At 39.7% G+C, this 16422-nt stretch overlaps 1 protein-coding gene across 2 annotated transcripts; it reads left to right on the top strand.

The window, feature by feature from the left end:
• The first annotated feature begins 10567 nt into the window (after nt 1-10567).
• SLITRK4 (SLIT and NTRK like family member 4) lies at nt 10568-16138 on the top strand. Of its 2 annotated transcripts, XM_082262584.1 has the most exons (3): nt 10568-10696; nt 11190-11904; nt 12956-16138. In XM_082262584.1, the coding sequence occupies exon 3, from the start codon at nt 12956-12958 to the stop codon at nt 15509-15511; it is 2556 nt and encodes an 851-aa protein (XP_082118710.1). In that variant the 5' UTR covers nt 10568-10696; nt 11190-11904; the 3' UTR covers nt 15512-16138. The 2 variants fall into 2 exon arrangements, with proteins under 2 accessions (XP_082118710.1, XP_082118711.1); XM_082262585.1 differs by lacking the exon at nt 11190-11904 and having other exon boundaries at nt 10589-10696.
• Nucleotides 16139-16422: the final 284 nt, after the last annotated feature.

The following is a 16422-nucleotide window of genomic DNA, read 5'->3' as shown; positions in this document are numbered from 1 at the left end:
CGTAATTTCCCTTTGGAAGTATCTTACCAAAAATGACATTTTTGTCACAGGGGATGCCCAAAATCTGACTTGTATCTTAGTGCAGACGTCTGGGAAGATCAGTAAGCCAATCACACAAGCGGGAAATCACATTAGTGGGGGTGTTGCATACACCATCTGTGTACAGAACACATCCAGGTAGCCACATTGCTTTTCGTTTTACTGAAAATTACAGTGCTGCAGATTGAAAAGGAAAGGTAATTTATTAATTTCAAAAGTTTTTATTAAGGTTTTCAAAAAACAAACAAGGATTACAAACATTGAAGATGCAATGGTATAGTTAGTAGATACAAGTGTAAATAGAAAACAGTATAAAAGGAGGTCTCATGGAAAAAAAGCTAGATATTAACATAATCAAGTACAGGTATATTCCTAGCTGTGAGATGGGGGAGGGGGCATGGCTAAGAAGCGATACCCCAAGATCTCCCAGCAGAAAAATGGGGGTCCAATTAGGCAGAGCCTATCCGCCTGGGAAGGTAATTTTTATTAACGCTGCAGATTGAAAAGGAAAGATAATTTTTTAATAATATTCAATTACAATATGACTTGTGTAGCCATTGTGTACGCTTTATTATTATTATTAGTATTGTATTTGTTTTTTTTCCCAGGAAAGTGAAGTTACAATTAAGACTCCGTTCACATGTAGGCGTTGGCGTTTTTCAGGCGTTTGTTTATCGTTTTTCAGGCGTTTTACAGGCGTTTTTATAGGCGTTTTTGCAAGCGTTTGCAAGCGTTTTACAGGCGTTTTTTTGGGCGTTTTTAACAGGTGTTTTTGGTGACCAATGGAAAAGCAGAGTGTTTTTTTTACAACATTTGCAAAGGAACCTCCCAGGGACCTCCTCCTCTGCATTGGACCTCCCAGGGACCTCCTCTTCTGCATGATCTTTTTTTTTATGGTTCTGGACATGCTACAGAGCTGAAACTTCACAGGTACACTTTTTAGACCCCACAGACACTAAAATTAAAACTAAATCCAAAGAAATCTTTTTTTTTTATTTATTTTTTTATTTTTTTCAATAATTGGCTCTCTATCAAAAACGACAATTTTTAAGAACTTTTTTTTGCCTGATTCATAGTCCCTGGGGCATGATCCAGAACCCTAGGCACTTTTTAGGGGCATTTATTGGGTTTTAGGGCTTCAAATGGTGTTTTTTGATTCCATATATATATCTACATTACGGTCACCTTGGCATAGCAGAGTCAATTTACCCTAAACTACATTACGGTCACCTTGGCATGGAAGAGTTTGGTCAGCCTGGCATAGTAGAGTCAGTTCACCTAAACTTCGTTACGGTCACCTTGGCATGGAAGAGTTTGGTCAGCCTGGCATAGTAGAGTCAGTTCACCTAAACTTCGTTACGGTCACCTTGGCATGGAAGAGTTTGGTCAGCCTGGCATAGCAGAGTCAGTTCACCTAAACTTTGTTACGGTCACCTTGGCATGGAAGAGTTTGGTCAGCCTGGCATAGCAGAGTCAGTTCACCTAAACTTCGTTGCGGTCACCTTGGCATGGAAGAGTTTGGTCAGCCTGGCATAGTAGAGTCAGTTCACCTAAACTTCGTTACGGTCACCTTGGCATGGAAGAGTTTGGTCAGCCTGGCATAGCAGAGTCAGTTCACCTAAACTTCGTTACGGTCACCTTGGCATGGAAGAGTTTGGTCAGCCTGGCATAGCAGAGTCAGTTCACCTAAACTACATTACGGTCACCCTGGTATGGCAGCAGGCTACGGTCACCTTGGTATGGCAGGGTCTGGTCACCTAAACTGCCTAACTGCTGTTCTCCATGTTTCAGGAAAATGTGCTCACAGCAGAGGCATGCCAAGGGGGTGGAGACCTGGGTGGAGAGCTGGGTGGAGAGTTGTGCTGTTTGAGCTGATCAGGAGCAACTAAACGCTTGTAAAACGCCTGTGAAACGCCAAATATCACTTTACATTGAGGTCTATGGGACAAAACGCCTGTGATCTGCCCAAAAAGAAGCTCAAGTACTTTTTTGAGCGTTGGGCGTTTTCCTTAGGGCGTCAAAACGCTCAGATGTGAACAGGGGTCATTGCAATGAATGGGATTTGTCTTGTTGGGCGTTTTGAGAGCTGATTAGTGAGCAGAAAAACACTCCAAAAACGCCCAAAAACGCCCACATGTGAAGGAGCCTTAGTCTCGATCCATACTAGCGCGACTTGTCAGGCGACTTGTCAGCCTGACGAGTCGCGCTCCCTCGCAGTCCATTGACTGCTACAGGACCCGTTCTAATAGGAGCGACACCAGTCGCTCTGACTTAGAAAAAGGGTCCTGTACTACTTCGGGGCGACCTCGGAGCGACTTGCATAGACTTCCATTATGTGAAGTCCATGCAAGTTGCTCCGAAGTCGTGGTGCATGGGAACGCACAAGTCGCCCCCGAAGTAGTAAGGAGTCGTGCCGTCCCAGTGTGAACCAAGCCTTAAGCTTCCAAACACTGAAAATATGTTTTGATGCAGTAGACATGACAGGATGTGAGAGGATTTTTTTACAAAGGTAAGTGAAATCCCCTCTTAAACAGTTGTCACCAGAAAACAAGTGTCCATTACAGGGCCGGCCCCCACCATGGGTCCCACTGGTTCCATTGGACCCAGGCAGATCTTTGAGAGGGGCAGCAAATTGATGCCCAAGATTTTTTTTCCAGCAGTTTTGTGTTTCATCAGTTTACGGCACATTACGGGCGGCATTTCCCCATCTCATACTGCTGCCCGTAGTGCAAACTGATTAGTATGAGGAGGCGGAGGGTCCCCTCCGGGGAACGTTCCTTATGTGATTGGTGTGTGCGCAATGACATTAGACATTCAGACAAACAAAATAATACTGGAGTTTGTGGTTTGGAATGGAACGTAATGGTATGTCATATAATTGTGCATGTAGACAAGGTGCTGTTACGTATAAATCTGATTTCCTGATAAATTAAATTTTAGTTTTAATTATCATGATATTAAATAAAATGATGTGGGCCTTTTGGTGGGCGTGATTTTTTTTTTTGGAGGGGCAGCATTTAATTTTTGGACCCAGGCAGCACAATGTCTTGGGCCAGTCCTGGTCCATATGGAAGACATCCTCCTTGTTCCAGTGACACTTTAAATTTTGGATTGCTGCTTATTTTCAATCCTGGTGACAATGGTCACTAGAACAAACAGTGGGAGTTAATCTCCCTAGCAGGGAGACAGCAATGAAAACCCAACAGAGGTTCTAACCTGCCACCACTCTATCCACAGTTAAAAATGTTGTCTTTAGATACATTGTAGGGATGCTACTGAGGTCAGTAACAAGTGAGGGTATCGGGGCACAAAATAATAAAACATTAAAGCGGTAGTATCCCGCTTTTTACACTTTTACCTACAGGTAAGCCTATAATAAGGCTTACCTGTAGGTACAATTAATATCTCCTCAACCGTCACGGTTTAGGAGATATTTGCAGTGCATGCAGCCGCTCACGCGAGCGGCGCATGCGCTCTGAAGGTCTGGGGGGACTTTCAGTTTTGCTTGCCGGGAGCTTGCCGGAAAATCACTCCCGCGCGCATGCGCGGGAGTGACGTCATCTCGGCTCCGGCCAATCACAGCGCCTGAGTCGCCGAACCCGGAAGAGACGCCGAGGGATCATGGCCGCGCCCGCAGCGATGTCCGGGGGTCTGTTTTGGGGCTTCGTTCTAAGGTAAGTAATACATAATGAGCTAGTATGCGATGCATACTAGTTCATTATGCCTTTGTCTTGCAGGTTCTTTTTTTTTTTTTTTTGCGCTTTTGGGTTTACAACCACTTTAAAATAAATAAGAAAAAAAGTCTACACAGTTAACAAATAATATGCCATGTCCATTACTATTTTTTTTTTTGGTGGCAACAATAATCAGTAGATGTAGCCTCCATATTTCTCTTAGTACAAAGTAAATGTAAACCCTTAGGCTCCATTCATACCAATGCGTATTTTCACGCTTTTTGCTTGGTGCAGAAATGCAGGACATTTTTTTTAACATGGGTTCCTATGGAACACGTTCACATCAGTGCATTTTTGTGCCTCTGCATTTTTGGAAAGGGTCAGGGACTTATTTAAATGCAAAACGGTGCTTTTTTTGCTTTTTTGGTTCAAAAGACTTCAATAAAGAAGCTCCAGAAAAGTGCATTTTTACCGCATTTTGACTGCAATTTTGCAGAAATTTGCATTTTTAAATCTGCCCAACACGATTTTCCACAAAAAAAAAAAATAAGCATAAAAAACCCAAAACCCAAATTGTGCTAAAATCATGGCAAAATTGCGGTAAAAATGTGCCACAATCGTGGTAAAAAAAAATGGAAAGCACAGCAAAAAGCACTCAAAAACAACGTGCATAGGTTAGAATTGAGCCTAAGGGCCCATTCACACTTGCTGCATACTAAAGTGGTTTATTTTAGCTTGTAGGCTGTAGTTTGTAGTCCATTTTGCCAGGCTGTGAGGGGAAGATGTGATGTACTGTTTCAGTGCAACACACTATTGTGTTTTTTTTTTTTTTTTGCACTAACTTTATTGAGAGTGTACAAAGTTACACTCCATTCAAGTCTCCACACTGCAGGGAGTTGTGTTGCATTGCACTGTGGTGTGAACAAGACGTATAAAAAGCAAGTGCATTGATCACGTGCAGAAAATATCTAGTCACCACACATAGTGTAAATGGGCCCTAATTGAATGACACTTCATTTGCTAAAGCACTATGTCACTACTATAAATACTACACTAATACTATACTATACTATATTATACTATACTATACTATAAATAATATTTTTTTTTTTTTTTTTTAATAAAATACTTGGTTTCACCTCTTTTTATTTTTTGTTGGATCTCAGTTATGCTAATCCCCCGCAGCCTTTTGACAGCCACTTTGTCTACATATTTTCTACATTGCATTTCTCAGAGCAGAATTTCTGATGGTGACAACAGTGGACCATGCTTTCCTTATGGCCAGAATACACGATAAGAAAATCGGCAGAAAATTTCCGTTCAGCGAACGATCGGCCGATATTCTACTCGTTAATGCCCAGCCATCAATGACCGATATCGATATTGTGAACGAAAAATACAGTTTGAAAAAAACTAAAAATTCTGTTGTTTGCGAATGAAGGATATCCTATACGTTGGTGTTAAGGTCGTTCATTTGAAATCTGTAGAACATCATCATGCTGAACACTGTTTGGATGGTCGGCGGTCAACGGTCGGGCGATTTTCGGCCCGTGTATGTTGGCAACGTTTTCGACCAATGAACACTTTTTCATAAGTCGGTGGTCGAATGATCCAGCGATATTCTAATCGTGTATTCCAGCCATTAGATGTGTGGAAACAGCCACATGTAGCCTCCACTGGCTTGTGTGACAAGTTGACGATGCAGGAGCAAAAATGGGAGACAGGAACAAGGCATTGTGAAACTTTAAGAGAACGTGTCTGAAAAAGGACATTCATGGCAGGATCACCAGGTATGATTTTCATACAATTCGAAAACGACTTTTGAAATCACTTTAACCCTTTAACACTCTCTATGTGATTGGCTTTCACAGCTGTCACATGATCAGGACCCTTTTCCACTAGCTATCTGTCAGAAGCCATGGCCAAGAGCTGTCAGTGACAGCTCAGTCAGTATGCTGGGAGTATGTAGTGATGCTAGTTCACACCACATGCGTTGCAATGCTTTTTTTTCTGCAACCGAATTACATAGAATGTAGGTCACATGGTTTTTGAAAGGATAGGTTACACCAGTGCTGGTAGTTCCAGTATGTTCCGGTTCCAGAAATAAAGTGGAACATGCTGCATTTTTCCAGCACACAACCATACTGGAATGTGACAAAATGAATGAAAACGCACTGGAATGCACCAAAATGCATAAAAAAGCATAAAAAACAGTATACTAAAAAAAAAAAAAAAAAAAAGAGAAAAAGAAGAAAATAACAATTTGGAATGCACCTGGAAACATATCAAAAACGCATCGTAACACATCAAAGATGCATGGAGTGCGTTTTTGTGGTGTTGACCGACCGTTGGCATACAAATTCATGCCACCTGAATGCATATCTATGGTGGCTGAGCTTTAAAGCCCACCTTCCCTGCTGCCTCATATATGCATTACACGTTTGGCAAGAGTTTAAAGTTTAAATGAAATGTTTGCTTTAGTTACATTATGGAAGAAAAAAAGCTCATAAAAAGAGTTTGTTCATGTGTCTGTGTCTGCATAAGTCCAGATTTTTGAAAGTCTGGTTGGTAAGACCCAACTGTTTTATCCTAGGCTGGCTGAGCAAAGTAAAATTATTATTATTATTGTTATTATTATTATTATTATTATACAGGATTTATATAGCGCCAATAGTTTGCACAGCGCTTTACAATATGAGGGAAGACAATACAATTACAGTACAATTCAATACAGGAGGAAATAGAGGGCCCTGCTCATTAGAGCTTACAATCTAGAAGAATAAAAATAATACATATCAAACAGACAAACACAATTTGTCATTTTTTTAAATGACTTGATGAAACTGAAAGCAGTATTAAACCAAAAGCAACAATGTAATATGTTGCAGCTTACCAAACCCTAGATGTGGTGGCTGCATTTGTTTTCTTTTTTTGAGTTTTTTTTCTCTTCTGTTTTCTTCTGATGATCTGAACAGTAACACACATCCAGTATATGGGGGCCCCCATTCTGGATGAAAGAGCACAGAGGTACCTTTGGACAGCAGCCTTGTCAGTTAGTGTTAGATGTACAGTACTAGCAGATTACAATAACCACTTACCTACCACCTGCCGCCGATTTACGTTGGTCCTTTGATGCTAAATACTGGGGTTATGGCAGCAGATAGCTGCCATAACCCCGGTATTTTTTTAAACGGCAGGCGGTCGGCTTTCAGGTAAGGGTGGTCCCAGCAGCGGATTCGCTGCAGGATCACCCTTACATTGCAGCGGAAGAGGTGCCCCCCGCTACGTCCCGGCCGTTTTCCCCGCTTACCGGACCCGCTGGCAGCGGGGAAAACAATCCGGTCCCGGATCCTCTGATATAGGAAGTCGAGTGAGGGCAAGATGGCCCTCACTCGACTCTATGGTCTTGGAGGACCAGAGCAACGACAAACTTCGTTGCCTAGCAACCGGTTTAAAGGGCCAATTTTTTTTTTCAACTTTTTTTTTTTTTATCTTTTTTAGTTTAGTTGTGAGGTCTGAGGTCTTTTTAACCCCAAATCTCACAATAAAGAGGACCTGTCATGCCTATTTCTATTACAAGGGATGTTTACATCCCATTCCCTTGGTGCCCCAGAATGTACTGTCACGGCCGGCAATGTGGGACACCGCAGATGACAGCCTCTCACCTGGCCTCTTGTACCACGTGGCTCTGTATCTACATACCTTTATTCTCCATCACCATGTGAGTGTATTCACATTAAACGTGTACCATTTTACCCAATACTGCACTCAAAGTGGCGCCACTTGTTTTTAACTTTTCTTACCTACAGAGTTGCTTCTTACTCTGACAGCTGGCTGTCCCTTCACTACAATGCACTCCTTTAGTTCAGATGGACTCTTTTATCCTGATTTATTATTAATTATTATTTCCTGGGAATTTATTAATTATATTGCATGCACCCTTCATATGCATGATAATGAACTGATTACCATAATACCTGTTTGTATAATCCATGTCACCTCCCCACTGTTCTCCTCTCTAGAGCGCTTAACATATATCATTCCCTTGAATAAAGAAATTCTGATCATTGTAAGTACCGCCGTCATTGGTAAATGGTTTGTCTCAACGCTCTAACTGATGCATTTCAGGACAGCTTGTTCTGTTAAAACGAACAGACTTACTGCCTTCACCCTGGATGAAAAGAAAGCCTACAAAAGTAAACGAAAGCTGTCACATCAAAGAATTGATAAGCTGTTTTATAATAAATGCTTGCTTTTGGGTATGCTTTTTTAATACGGCTTAAAATTTGGCTGCTATGGGTTACGGCAGTTTGTACCACCTTCTTTATTTATACATTCAAGTTGTGCAGAATAGACTAAACAGTGATCATACTAAATAAATGTTAGTTTTTAAAACCATGACCCTAATTGTCAAGGGGCTCCTCAAACGATCACATAAAAAGGTACATTTCAACAATGCAGGCTGCAGAGGGAGCCAGTATAAAACAAAATGTGCTTTCAGGGATAAAAAGAAAAGAGACGTGAAAACAATTAGCATGAACTAAGCACGACTGGGTCATCTCTATGTATAGCAGTCTGATTTGTGCTTATGTAGGAGGGAGTCTTTGCAGTTACATGTCGTGTGCATGTTGCTTAGAACATAGCAGTGGCTTCGGAGATGTGCTGTCTCACATAGGCATCCCTCAGTATTTTGCACACAGACAAGATCACAATACATCTGCAGTGAAGTTAACCCTTCCCCCACTATACAATAGACTGGGTCACCCTGCTCCCTGCTCTGCAGAAATGTATGACAGCAAAAGACAGAACTGGATTTTATTCTCTGCTAAATCCTTACTCTTTCACATCCCTCTCCTTCCTCATTCCCTTGCTTGACGGTCTTAACACTTCAACCTTCCTAAGCCTTTTAACCTATTACCTCTGCCGCGCTCTTTTTTTAATTAGGCCTTGATTTCTGCAGGTTAAATCCTTTTTCCTCCTTAACTATTCTCTCTTTTAACCATCTAAAAACATTTTCCAAAAATAGGCTCCTGCTTCCAGCTTTGCATCCTCTCATTTTAATCACTCAATTCTCTCCCCCATAATTCACCTTTATTGCCACTTAACCCTTTCACCACCTGCCGTCCTGACTATTGGCCTTAATGTCTTCTGCTCCCTTTGCTTTCACTTCATCAGCCAGAAAATGAGCTTCATTTTCTCTGTCTGAAATCAAGGTTATTTCACTGAAAATCACAGCGTAGACAGCAAAAATGCATAGCAACCAATCATTGATTGTCTTTCATTCTTCTGATTTCTGCAAAGTATAAAAAAAGTGAAATCTGACTGGTTGGTGTACCGTATTTCAGCGCCTATTAAATAAGCTTGTCTATTTGTGATGTAGAATAATGCATTCAATCCTACCAGGCAGTACGTTATAGGCTAAAATCATGTCAGCGCTGTTTTAAAATAAGCTAAATTTCTGCAAAGCTTATCATTTTTATTCTCTACAGCAAAGGAGTAAGGATGATCTATCATAAAACAAAAGTGAATAAAAACCCACAATCAAAAGATTTAAATATCATAAAACAAAAGTGAATAAAAACCCACAATCAAAAGATTTAAAATAATGCTTACTGATCTGAATAAAGGCATAGCACATTAATAGGCTTAATTATTAAAGCTATGCTAAGAGCAATGTTGAGCTGCACTACCTAGTAACCCATAGCAACCAGAGTTCACCATCAGTTTAGAGCCGCAAGAACAGCCAAATGTAATTGCCCATTGGTTGCTATAGGTTATAGCACTTCACACACTGTAGTATTACTTATGCCCTACCTCCTCACTGATGAAAGAGGTATGGATCAGAAAACAGTAAATATTTTTTTGCAGGAAAAAAAAAAAAAAATTAGCTACAAAATAATCCAAAATAAATAAATGTTGTTATGTTATTAAATCACAGAACATTAATCCCCCACATACGTATAAAAAAATATTAAACTGCACTGAAAACAAAACAAGCAAATTATGCTATACAGGAAGCAAATTTTCAATAATACGTGCGTTCCTAATCATCTTCCCACTTGAAGAACAGGATGTAGAATAGAAGTAATTGGTTTATCCATAAAAATGAAAGATTTGTGCACCAATTTCATGTTGCCTGTGCTCATACAGTGGTGGCACAGTTTTAGCATGCAGAGTGAAAGAAGCTTGTTGCAGAGCTGGCAGACCACCATCTAAATATTGCATCAATTCCTTTACATTAACAATCATACCAAGAGCACAAGTGCTAAGGTGCCATTTTTGTGGTCGTTGCTTGGATCAGATCACATATTATAAAGCATGTGTCATAGTGGATGGTACAAAATAACAGTCATCATTATATACCTTTGGTGTTAGAGCGAAGCACCCACACATCACAGTGAAAAAAAAAAAGATACCCAAAGTACATCTACCCACCCCTTCTTTACCCTTAGTTTACTAGAGCTAATCTGATCCCCCAGCACCTCCTTGGCCAAGCACAGTAGGGGTAGCCCTAGTCAAGCTCTAATTTTTGATCCCAATAAACTCAACAGCAGCATGACATCAATAATGATTGATCAGAGCACTCTATCTTGATCTAGTGCTAGTGGATCTGTGTGGATGGGAATTGCAGCTCTTCTTTGGCAATACGAATCCTGCTCTTAAAAACTCACCCTTCCACTGGAATTCCAAATTAACTGCAGTTGCTGCATGTGTGCCTGTGCTTATTTATGAAAGAAATCTACTAATACATGTTGAGGTTGTGTTGCTGTGTATGTGTGTGTGTTTGTGTGTGTGTATACTGTGTGCGAGGGAGAAAGGGAGAGAGAGAGAGAGAAGAGGGGGGAGAGAGGGAGAAGGAAAGGATGGGGGGGGTGATAGAGAAGCAGAGAGAGCGTGAGGAACAGAGCGAAGTCCAGATCTCTTGGAGACAATCAGAAAATGCAGAACATTTCCATTTCCTTACATGCATCCAAATTTTAAAGGTAAGCCATCAGACAAAAAAAAAAAAAAAAGGAGGGCACCTATTATTTTCCTTGCTATGCTGATTTAATAGAATGACAAAGCTTGACATCTTACAGTTTTACCCCATCATCATTAAAGCTTGAGACTTCCATCGATGCAAGTGAGATTTTTCCAGCCAGGCAAAATCCTGCATTTTTATGTGGTTTTGTCATGCATACATTCTAATTAATGATTTCATTATCTGCCCATGCTGAATTGATGCAGATTTAAAAAAAAAAATGATCATACATTGTTAATAAAATAAAACTGAAAGGTGCTTTGGAAAACCTGATAGCATTAAAATGACTTTGCTCTTGCTCAGGCTAGCAGCATGTTTTTAGAAAAATGTAAAAAATAGTTAGGTGCTATATATATATATATATATATATATATATATATATATATATATATATATATATATATATATAAAAGATATATTCTGTGCTCAGTTGTGTGTGATTGCTGTGTTTCTAGGTTCATGGCTTGAAAATGGCATTGGTAGTCTGTATCTAGAAGCTGAAGGGTTACTTCATGGATTCTCTTTGTGACTGATCGGTGGAAAAGGGATCTGTCCTCCATCGGCAGCAAATGATCTCCCACTCCCTCCCCCCTCCTGTAACCACCAGACACATCCAGCAGCTATCTGACTAAAAAGACCTTCTTCCTAAGCCTGACATTCGCCACCAGCAAACATTATCCCATGGAAACACAGCTGACTAGGAGGCGAGAGGTTTATTCATATTGGGAGTCTGTTTGATGCAGCTCATACGACCCTCTCCAGTAATTCCCTGCCCTCCGATCACACTGTGGACTCCCTCTTGTAGCCCAGACACAGGAGCGACACAGCAAGTTGGACCTGCCCCAGAGCCTCGCTTTCTCTAGCATCATCTGGCTCTGTGGGTGCCACTTCATTTATTCACTGCTACCTGTTCCTAATTAAGGATCTGCAGAGACTAAGAGGGAATAGATTCCTTTTTTCTGGCTTGTATTACACTGGCAGAGAAAGAACCTCTAGCATGAATGATCTGTGCCAGGGGATCCTTACTTCTTAGCCCAGGTTCATCTTCTGGAGGAGATATCTGATTGAGGACAAGAACACCCAGCAGGAGCAGAGACCATGCTGCGGCAAAGCATTGCAGTACTAATCAGTACTATCACAAACCTCAGGCATTTGCCACTGATATCATAGGTACTGCTGTCTAACACTGACCTGTGTTGTGTTAATCATCCTCTCTTTCTTTCTTTATTTCTCTTTCTTTCTTTCTGTCTCTGCATGCAATCCCTTTCCACCTCTCTCATCTGTACTGCCGTGTGGGGACAGCATGGGGCTATATGTGACAGTGTGACGGAGTGCTGGTTTACTGGATGGAGTGGTGACATTTAGCAGGTTGCTGTGTTGTAAAGTGCTAGGCAGCTGAAATGCACATATGTACATTTTTTGGGGGATTACGCTTGAAAGTTTAGCCAGGGAATGCAGGTGAAATAATGCATGAAATGCACCATACACCAGTAGACTTTTTTTTAAAATTATCTATTCTACAATTACTATTATGAACAGTGAAAGCAAATATTTTTTTTATAATTTTCATGGTATTTTGTTAGTTTCTGTATGTATTGATTGTGTGTACATCAGTATGCACATAGACCCATTCAACATATGATGATCTGCATAATGTATTTCATATAATGTGGATTTTGTACTTCAAGTCATATATGTATTGTGCAAACACACATTTCAAGTTGCATGTATGTATGTATGTATGTGTAATTAAGCGTATTTGGTTAATACACATACATAAATGATCTCATTCACAATACACTCAGGAATGTATGATGCTTTGCAGAACATGGTTGCTATAAAGAATATGTTGTACTGATCATAAGATTTTTCATACCTGGATGCAGATTACCGTTACACTCTCATAAACATACATCTGTCCCTAGTGCAAGTTCAATAGCCAGGTGGAATATGAGACGGTGCTTAGAAAATCATTCATGGTTAATTTATTCTGAAGTTGTATGAGACTAAAATGCAATGTATAGCCTCATGTCTTAAAAGGAAGTTTGTGTATGTGATAGTGTCATAAGTAGACAGCTAGTATTTATTTGCATATATAGTCACACACACACGCTTAGATGCAAACATGAATACAGGCATCGAGTCCCATATTCGTGCTGTGCATGCCTTATGACATGTAATAAGTCAGTGATATTAAGACCATTTCTTTCTGTTTGCTCAGATGATGTACATCAGCAGCCTGAGATCTTTTTGTCACTGCCTGAAGATGTTTGTGTGGCTTTTCCTGTTCCTCTCCACCCCAATCTCCTCCACCAACTCGGACACAGAACTCACCCTGGAGATCTGCAGTGTCTGCTCGTGCCTGTCAGTAGAAAATGTGCTATATGTCAACTGTGAAAAGGTGGCAGTGTACCGACCAAACCAGCTGAAACCCCCTCAGTCCAATTTTTACCACCTGAACTTTCAGAACAATCTTTTGATTATTTTGTACCCTAACACGTTCCTTAATTTCACCCATGCCGTGTCCCTGCAGCTGGGCAACAACAAGCTGCAGAATATAGAGGGAGGAGCTTTCCAGGGGCTTAGTGCATTAAAACAGTTGCATTTGAACAACAATGAATTAAAAGTCCTGAGGGCTGACACTTTCTTGGGCATAGAGAACTTGGAGTATCTCCAGGCTGACTACAATTTAATCAAGTATATTGAGCGGGGAGCCTTCAATAAACTACACAAGTTGAAAGTTCTCATTTTAAATGACAATCTGGTTTCTGCTTTACCTGACAATATATTTAGGTTTGCTTCATTGACTCATTTGGACATTAGAGGAAACAGAATACAGAAGATGCCCTATATAGGTGTTTTGGAGCATATTGGGAGGGTGGTGGAGCTGCAGCTGGAAGATAATCCTTGGAATTGTACGTGTGATTTGCTGCCTTTGAAAGCTTGGTTGGAGAACATGCCATATAATATCTACATTGGAGAGGCCATTTGTGAAACGCCAAGTGACTTGTATGGAAGGTTATTAAAAGAGACAAATAAACAAGAATTATGCTCCATGGGAACTGGCAGTGATTTTGATGTAAGGATATTGCCTCCATCCATGGAAACTACATTCACCACACCTGGGGGGCACACTGGTCAAACCTCACAGAACCGATTAGCCACCAAGCCCCCTAAAACTACCAATCCTTCCAAGAATTCTGGTATAGTGTCTGGAAAATCAGTTTCTAATCACAATCTCAGCCAGATAGTGTCATTTCAAACAAGGGTACCTCCTCTCACTCCTTGCCCATCACCTTGTGTTTGTAAAACACATCCTTCTGATTTAGGATTAAGTGTTAATTGTCAGGAAAGAAATTTAGAGTCAATGGCTGAACTAGTACCTAAGCCTATAAATGCGAAGAAACTGCATGTGAATGGGAATTATATCAAACAGGTTGAACAGGCAGACTTTGCTGAGTTTGAAGGTCTAGATCTGCTTCATTTAGGAAGCAATCAACTGACTACGATTCAAGGAAATGTATTTTGCAATCTTACAAACCTAAGGAGGCTTTATCTTAATGGGAACCAAATTGAACGTTTGAGTCCTGAAATATTTAATGGTTTGCACAATCTCCAGTACCTTTATCTGGAATACAATGTTATAAGGGAAATATTGGGGGGAACCTTTGAATCAATGCCAAACCTTCAGCTGCTTTATTTAAATAACAATCTCTTGAGAAGTTTGCCAGCTTATATATTTTCAGGAGTGCCCCTGGCTAGACTCAACATCAGGAATAACCATTTCATGTACCTGCCTGTAAGTGGCGTTCTTGACCAGCTGAAATCTCTAACACAGATTGATCTGGAAGGAAACCCATGGGACTGTACGTGCGATTTGGTAGCTCTAAAGCTCTGGCTGGAGAAGCTAAGTGAAGGCATTGTTATGAAAGAGGTCAAATGTGAGACACCTGTGCAGTTTGCAAACATTGAGCTACGATCTCTGAAAAATGAGGTTTTGTGCCCCAAGCTGGTAAACAAGCCACCCACACAGTATACCAGTCCCATCCCTGCTATCACGTTCACAACCCCTGTAGGTCCTATAAAAAGTCCACCAGGTGGACCCGTACCTTTATCAATTTTAATACTTAGTATTTTAGTAGTGCTCATATTAACTGTTTTTGTTGCATTCTGCCTTCTTGTTTTTGTTCTGAGACGTAATAAAAAACCATCAGTAAAGCATGAAGGCATTGGGAACCAGGAGTGCAGTTCTATGCAGCTCCAGCTAAGGAAGCATGACCAGAAAGCCCTTAAGATGGATGGTATCTCTGCAGAAACATTTTTTCCACAAACCATAGAACAAATGAGCAAGAGTCACACGTGTGGCATAAAGGACGCCGAAATGGGATTTCCATTTATTGACCACCATGGGCAAAAGGTGGTCCTCAGGAGTTTGACTGACAAAGATAAGGATTTATCACATGGGGATTCTAGAAAAAGACTTAGCACAATTGATGAACTGGATGAGTTTTTTCCAGGAAGAGACTCCAATTTATTTATCCAGAATTTTTTAGAAAGTAAAAAAGAATATAATAGCATAGGAGTCAGTGGTTTTGAAATACACTATCCAGAAAAGCTACAAGATAAGAAATGCAAGAAGTCTTTAATAGGTGGGAATCACAGTAAAATTGTAGTAGAACAGAGAAAGAGTGAATACTTTGAACTTAAAGCCAAACTTCAAGGCACACCTGATTATTTACAAGTTCTTGAAGAACAAACAGCACTGAGCAAAATGTAGGTCTTGCAGAGTAAACCCTAGTAAAGACAGTAATTCAATGATGAAAAGTGCCTTGGTAGACTTTAAACTTCCAAAAATTATCTATATAGGCATAGATGCAGGTGATTTCACGAGTATCCAGTTGATTATGGTTGAAGGAATTTCTTTGTAGGTTATCACTTTTCAGATCATCTACTATCTGGACCTCTAGGATTACACCAGACACTATTGCCAAAGGGATACTTTATGTTATCACAAACAAAATTAACCTCATCTACAGAGGCATCTACTGTATATTTTGTACCCAAATGCAAAACTTCTGTCTCCCCGTGATTGGTTATTGCAACGATAAACAAAAAAAAAAAAAACTGTGACCATACAAGGCTATCTCCATCTTTCAAATGGATAAAGCTCGCGAAAATGTTTTGTTACTGTCAAAGTCTAAACAGTGTTTTAAGAAAAATCTTAGACAAGTCAAAAGCATGCAAAGGAAGGTCAGTTTCTTAAAAACAGGAATATCTTTAACTAGAAAAAAGAGGAATATCACGGTAAAATGTGCAAGTGCATAAATCCATGCTTTACAATTCTACGAAAAAAAATTCAGTCACTTGAACCATTATTGTCTACACCTTAAAAATGGAAATATATATATATATATATATATATATATATATATATATATATATATATATATATATATATATATATATATATATATATATATATATATATATAATATTTATATATATATTTATATTTATATATATATATATATATCTATATCTATATCTATATATATATATCTATATATATTTATACATATAGATATATAGATATATATATAGCTATATCTATATATATATATACATATATCTATATATCACATTTATTTAACAAGATATTTTTTTCTGCAAAATGTGAATTGATTTAAA

The sequence above is a fragment of the Pelophylax lessonae genome (assembly GCF_965119305.1).
Source record: "Pelophylax lessonae genome assembly, chromosome: 7".
NCBI classification, from domain to species: domain Eukaryota; kingdom Metazoa; phylum Chordata; class Amphibia; order Anura; family Ranidae; genus Pelophylax; species Pelophylax lessonae.
Note: the sequence above shows the minus strand (reverse complement) of the source record. Positions and strands in the feature narration are given on the sequence as shown.

Coding starts and splice junctions, on each gene's coding strand:
- SLITRK4 (XM_082262584.1), top strand. CDS start 12,956: ATGATGTACATCAGCAGCCTGAGATCTTTTTGTCACTGCCTGAAGATG.